The 6,459-nt window shown below is 45.4% G+C and overlaps 1 protein-coding gene across 1 annotated transcript in view; it reads right to left on the reverse strand.

The window, feature by feature from the left end:
* Positions 1 to 6,128: 6,128 nt before the first annotated feature.
* LOC130386474 (metaxin-2-like) overlaps positions 6,129 to 6,459 on the reverse strand; it is a 23,291-nt gene continuing 22,960 nt past the window's right edge. The window contains exon 10 of the mRNA XM_056599014.1: positions 6,129 to 6,274. Within this exon, the coding sequence (XP_056454989.1) occupies positions 6,129 to 6,274 (146 nt within the window). The remainder of the gene's footprint in view (positions 6,275 to 6,459) is intronic.

Here is a 6,459-nt window from a genome sequence, read left to right on the forward strand (position 1 = left end):
AATGCATTCATGCACATGCTCTGTCCTCGCTTCACGTTGCTTTTTACATAACCATCAGCAGTATGCATGGAGCGCTTTCTCCAAAGACACAAAAATGCTAAAGTATTAGCATTGGTTAAAGGTAAGTAGCAATCGTATTGGAATTAGGGTTGTTGTGGGTGTGAGTAGTATCAGTATTAGAGTTAGTATTAGCATTGGTAAAAGTAAGCAGCATTCATATTGGAATGAGGGTTCTTATGAGTATTTGCATTAGAGTAAGTATTAGTATTGCTTTTACTATCAGAGTTAGTATGAGACACTGGATTGACGGTATTTGATGTGGTATGCGTGCTGGTCAAAGTAGGGTTTCCTGATTTGCATGTTGCCTCGGAAGCACTTCATTTCGATTCCTTCTGATCTAGTCAACGGTTATAATTAATCCATTTCTGTTTCCGTTGTTGTTGTTGAAACCAGACCAACTTAGGCAACGCAACACAAAACAATGCCATTCTCTGTAGAAAGGAAACGGTCTTAACAGGTTCATCATCAAAACGACAATGCCTTTACACAAGCGTGGTTCTGCTGCCCATTCGATCACACAACACATCCCAAAGAGGGGAGGAAGGGGGCAGACATTGGTTTCCCCTCCACAGGTCTGTACTGCACAGTGAGGAACTTTCAAAGGTCAGAGAAAAAATGTTCACCGCTGGATGTCTGCTTTGTATTCAGAGTCCTCTGACTCTGCCAACGAGAAGCGCTACGAAGGGCAACCGTTGCTAACTTCCTATAAGCTGGAGTCCAAAAAGCTGTGTCGAGAGAGGGAGTTCTGAGTGGAGACAGGTGGGGGAGTTTCCATTGGAACACGAACAAGTGGGCTGATTAGTTCAGCAACGAAGAAAGAAAGTTGGAAGTTTGTTATTTTCTGCTCTTTGATTTTGATTGATTGTTGGTTCACTAGGATTGCATGTGTGTGTGTGTGTGTGTGTGTGTGTGTGTCTGCGATGGTCTGTGTGCGTGTGTTGCTGCACGGAAGACTGTGTTTGGGGCGACTACTGAAGGCTGTGAGGATTCTTGAGGTCACCATGGCAACCTAGCACTGGTGGTTCCTCTGGAAGCTCCGCAGGGCTGGTGTGGGCCTTCTGTGAATGGGAGAGCAGTTGGTAAATGGACTGCATTAGAGCGCGTTTCTAACCAGTGGCCACTCAACGCGCTCACAATGTTGCCAAACATTCACCCCTTCATGAACACGTTCACACACTGACGGCAGTTTTAACCATGCAAGGTGACATCCATCTCTTCTGGAGCAGTCAGGGTGAGGCATCTTGCTAAGGGTCACATCGACGCTGGGATTGAACTAGCAGCCTTTTGGTTTCCAGCCAACCCGCTCTACATCCTGAGCCACACGCTGGCCCCTACAAGCCTACCAGTTGGTGCTGGTAGAGATGATAGAAGTAGGGAGCGCTCATCCCTCTGGCCAATGGGACATCCCCAAAGCCACTGATCCGGCCAAAGTCTGTGATTTTGCAACGGGAAATTGATTTCCTGAATCGTGTGGACCGCAAAATGCCCTGGGGCACCCATCAGCCAAACATGGCCGACTCACCCGGTTTCTGATTGGATTGATACATGCCCCTCTTCATAGCGAAGGCCTTTGTGTGTGTTGAGCGTGACGGTGCAAACTGACTGCTGTGCATCAGCCACGTGTGTTTACCTCACTGACAGCGCCTGAGCATTGATTCCCCCGGTCACAATGTAAAGTGCTCTGGGAGCCTTGAAAGCCTTTACACATATTAGTCCAGTCATTTTAAGCCAAAATGGGGTTCAGGGTTGAACAAATTGCAACAGAAGCAAACTCAACAGATTTGGTATCCTCAATATGTCCTGAATAAGGAATGATAGTATTTGCCTGTAATAAGGGTGATAAATAGAATATGGCCTGATATATCGTCATAAGGGGCCAAGTTACCTTCCCTTTTTCTGCCTTGCCCGCGCAGAGAATTTGGCCCGCCAATGAAACAACGAGCTACGACCGTGCGAGCGCCATGGGAGTGTGTGTGTGTGTGTGTGTGTGTGTGTGTGTGTGTGTGTGTGTGTGTGTGTGGTGTGTGTGTGTGTGTGTGTGTGTGTGTGTGTGCGTGTGTGTGTGTGTGTGTGTGTGTGTGTGTGTGTGTGTGTGTGTGTGTGTGTGTGTGTGTGTGTGTGTGCGTGTGTGTGTGTGTGTGTGTGTGTGTGAATACACACTCTGTAATGAAGTGTTCTTTGTTATTTGGATAACCGTTCTGCTGTTGGTGTTATGGAGCATAACGCTGACGTCTCTGATATTTCCACAAGACTCGTAGTGGGGGTTAACTCAGCCATGGTTGAGAAGGAATTGGGGGAAAGGAACTTTGGCTTTGTAGCCTATTTATGCAAATTAGCACATGTTAACAAACAATTTCAAAAAAGTTGTGATGAATTTTTTGTTTGTCTTGATGTAAGTAATCAACTCAGAAATGTTCATGGTGATATCTGAAGGTTAATATTTTTCCTATTCGCGTGAGAAAAATAATTAATAGGCATATGAATAGGGTATATTTGGGTCTTTTTCTAAACTTTCCCCTATTGGGATTCTTCAGTTTTAGTTTTTGAGTTTGCTTTTGTTGCAATTTGTTCAACCTTTTTAATAAAATGACTGGACTATATCTCTACAAAGCCAAACTGATTTACTTCTGCTTCTGCAAATTGACACAATGTGTTGCCAAGCTGAATCAATATATTATATAATCATGGGTGCATGTGATAAGACTCATGTGTTGAGATTTAAAGAGAGAGATCTTAAGATCTTACCCCTCAACAACGAGTATGGCAGCTAACCCAGGGACCTCCATGGAAGCTCAGCAGACAAGGTTCTAAGAGGAGAGGTGATGGAAGAGCTAATGGACACTTTGGAGACGGCAGGAGACAGGAGGCCTGGTGAATCAGCCCAGGGAGGTCAATAAAGAGTCCGGGCTTGGCCTGCTCCCTCGCTCCATTATCTAATGTGCATCTCTTCGGCTCTCTGCTCCCTCTGGTCTAACTGTTTCTGGTCTGTCTCCCTTTCAGTCCGTCCTCACAGCGGCATTGTGGGAAATACTGTCTAAGCATTGAAAAGCCCTGTAATGGCTAACACTTCAAAGTATTTTTGTCTTCCCGTCTATCTTCGTCATTATACTTCTCAGTGACATAGACAGAGTTTGGTATATTAAGATCAAAAATGTTTTGGAAATGAGGGAGAGAGCTACGGTCTTTAAGGAAGTCTTATATATGAACAAGCTGGGAACAAAAGCAGCTAGATGTTGATAAGCTGCAAAGGCCGACACCATATTAAAAAACAGCAGATCCCGGATCGCATTCAAAATTGCGAAATCAAGGTTGGAATAGAATTACGGCTGGGTTATGTGGGAATACATATGTGTCATTTCAATGTCCCCTTTTTCATGAATATACGGGAGCTTCCAGCAGGGCTCTCCAAACCCACACAAACACTCACTGTACTGCGGTGAAGGACGCGTGTTTGTCGAGGAATATTGAAAAGGTCAGAGCGGCTGTGCAGAGAATGGCACTGCTTCATGGGTAAACACTGTGTCACAACCTTGTCCAATCCAGCCTTGGGCACCTCCTCAATGGTTTTCATTACGATATCCATATATTTTTTCAATCATTGCGTGCAGAGCTTTATACAGGGTTGGAGGTGTAGGGGAGAGCGGTAGCAGCGGTGTGATCCTGTACCAGGGATAATGGGTGTTGGGGCTGTGTTGCTCTTTGGTCTCCGCCGGTGAAATGGTCGCCTGATTTAATCATAATAATAATGCAAGCGTTCGGGAGAAATTGGTGGCATGACCTCAATGCTAAGTGTTGGATGTGAGGAACTATTGTGCGTCTTGACGTCCTCCCGGAGAGCTTCTCCGGCATGATTGTTGGCGTTTTTTAATCAACTCAAATTAAGGGTGAGCAAGGATATATTTGTATGATGCCATCAACTGAAGCGCGGTAATGCAATTATTCAAGAATTTGATAACAATTGACTTTTGAAATGTTTGCATCGTACTTTTCAAACCCTAGTTTTGCTTCAAAATGCGTGACTCTGGTGACATTCAGAGTCAATCCCTTGCCTTTTACACAGAGTTTATAAAACAATTGGAAAAGCAGCTTTACTGCTGAGACGTGAAAAACAGTTGGTATTAGGAATCACGCAATAAAACCGCTCAGGCATTGGAATAAATTAACTAAATAATTTGACAAAAAAAGATAATTTGACACATTTGCACAATACTTTTCAAACTCTAGTTTTACTTCAAAATATGTGACACTATTGAGCATCCAGGCTATCAGACTTTATAAACAAATACAATAGCAGCTTTACTGATGAGACGTGAAAGCAGTTGGTATTAGGAGCTATGCAACAGAACTGCTCAGGCAGTGTAGCAACGCTTTTGTTCTGTTGCTGGGGCAGAATCTTGTGGGCTCTTACACACAGAGCTTGTGTTCCCCATGCCCTCAGGAGGAACACACACAACTGCTTTGTTCTTACTTGATTAAATCCACTTCCTCCAGCAGAGCCCTGTGTCAGCCTCTTTGCACTTGTTTAATGTCTCTTACATGTTCTAACACATACGCACACACATGCCCCCCTTACACACGCACACACACACACACACACACACACACACACACACACACACACACACACACACACACACACACACACACACACACACACACACACACACACACACAGACACACACACACACAGACACAAACATAGACGTAGACACCACACACACATACACAGACACACAAACACACACATAGACACACACAACCAAACACTCACACACAACCACACACACACACACACACACACGCACACACGCACGCACGCACGCACGCACGCACGCACACGCACACGCACACGCAATAGACACATACTGCACTGACAAAGAAGTCTTAGCTGAAGTCAAACTCAAAGCTTAACTGAACCAACGATCCGGTTTACTGAACTTTACACTCTACAGACACTAGAGATTAAATAAAGCTGCTCTCTTTCTTTTTTGCTCTTTCTCTCGCTCTCTGTCTCTCTCTCACTCATTCTCCCTCCCTTTCTATTTCCACTATCTCTCTCTCCTATGTTTTCTCCTGTGCCCCCCTGCATGCCTCACCTCCACCTTAACTGTGTGCCCCTCTATGTTCAGGGGTATCGGTTTGTGTGTCTTTGTCAATTTTTTTTGTTTGTGTGTATGTGAGTGTGTGTGTGCGGGCGTGCATGCATTTGTGTATGTATTCGACTATCTCCTTGGACTGTGCCATCGTCGCCATTCGTCTTCCTGACTCAACACACATTGTGTCACTGAGTTCAGCGACAGCAGAAGAGAAACGACGCAGAAGTAAAGGCAAGAGTGATCGCTTACCATTTCATATTCCCCCAGATTAAACACTGTTGCCTGTCAGCGTTCACAGGAATTACTGTGGGGTATTTGAAGCAGACAGATAATTGTTCTCTTGTAGCTGTCAGGTTTACACCTTGTGTGTGAAGCGGTGCGTTGAATATATTGCACGATAACAAGCACTAACATACACATAAACTAGTGAGCAGCTACGCTCAGGTTGATCAAGTCCTCGCCATTATTGTGTAGTTCATCTGCAATAAGCAATCTGGCCTCCCGATTGCATGTGATCAACTTGTTGATAATTTCCCCCTATACATGTTATTAATGTTGTTAAGCACATCTCGGAGCCCCCTCTGAAGACAGATTAGGTAATTAGTTAGGTATTAGTTCATCATTCAGGGGACAGCCGGCTACATTTGAGAATGTAGAAGGAATTTAGGTTATTATGTTCTGAGTGATAAGTTGTGTGTGGGAGTTTAGAAATAAGATGGCACAAATGAAGCTGCTGAGTAAACCAAAGCATGTCATGTTATTTTTATGTGTTATGTTTGTTCATTAACATTAAGTCTATTTGGAGTCCAAGTAGCATCCACACTGATAATATCTGTGTAGCCTCCAGGGTAGGTCACAGCCTAGCCGCAGTAATTACAATGAGCTGAATTAATGAGCTGCTGAGATACTGGGAGGGCATACAGAGTTCTCCGGCTTGCACAAAAAATGGTTCCACTGCATTATAGGTATTCTCAAGGATTGGGGTGAGAGCAAGACGGATCGCCTCCCGCCTCATGTTCCCGCTCCTTCGCCTCCTCCTCACTTCGCTCCCCGCTCACGCTCTCCTCTGTGAGGGTGATGAAGACCTCGGACGTCTTCTTCGCCTCTGTCTGAGCCGCTGTAGGGGAGAGGCGTGTGTCTGGGGGCTCAGAGATGAGTGCAGGGAGGCTTTTTGGCCGCTCTTCCTGTCAAGCCGCGGGGGGGTTATGTGGGGTTACAGAGGCATTAAGGCAGGGCCTGGATGGAGGGGAACGTCTGGAGGCGGCGGCGGCGGCGGCGGCGGCGGCTTCCGAGGAGTTCTCA

Source organism: Gadus chalcogrammus, chromosome 1, assembly GCF_026213295.1.
Source record: "Gadus chalcogrammus isolate NIFS_2021 chromosome 1, NIFS_Gcha_1.0, whole genome shotgun sequence".
In the NCBI taxonomy this organism is placed as follows: domain Eukaryota; kingdom Metazoa; phylum Chordata; class Actinopteri; order Gadiformes; family Gadidae; genus Gadus; species Gadus chalcogrammus.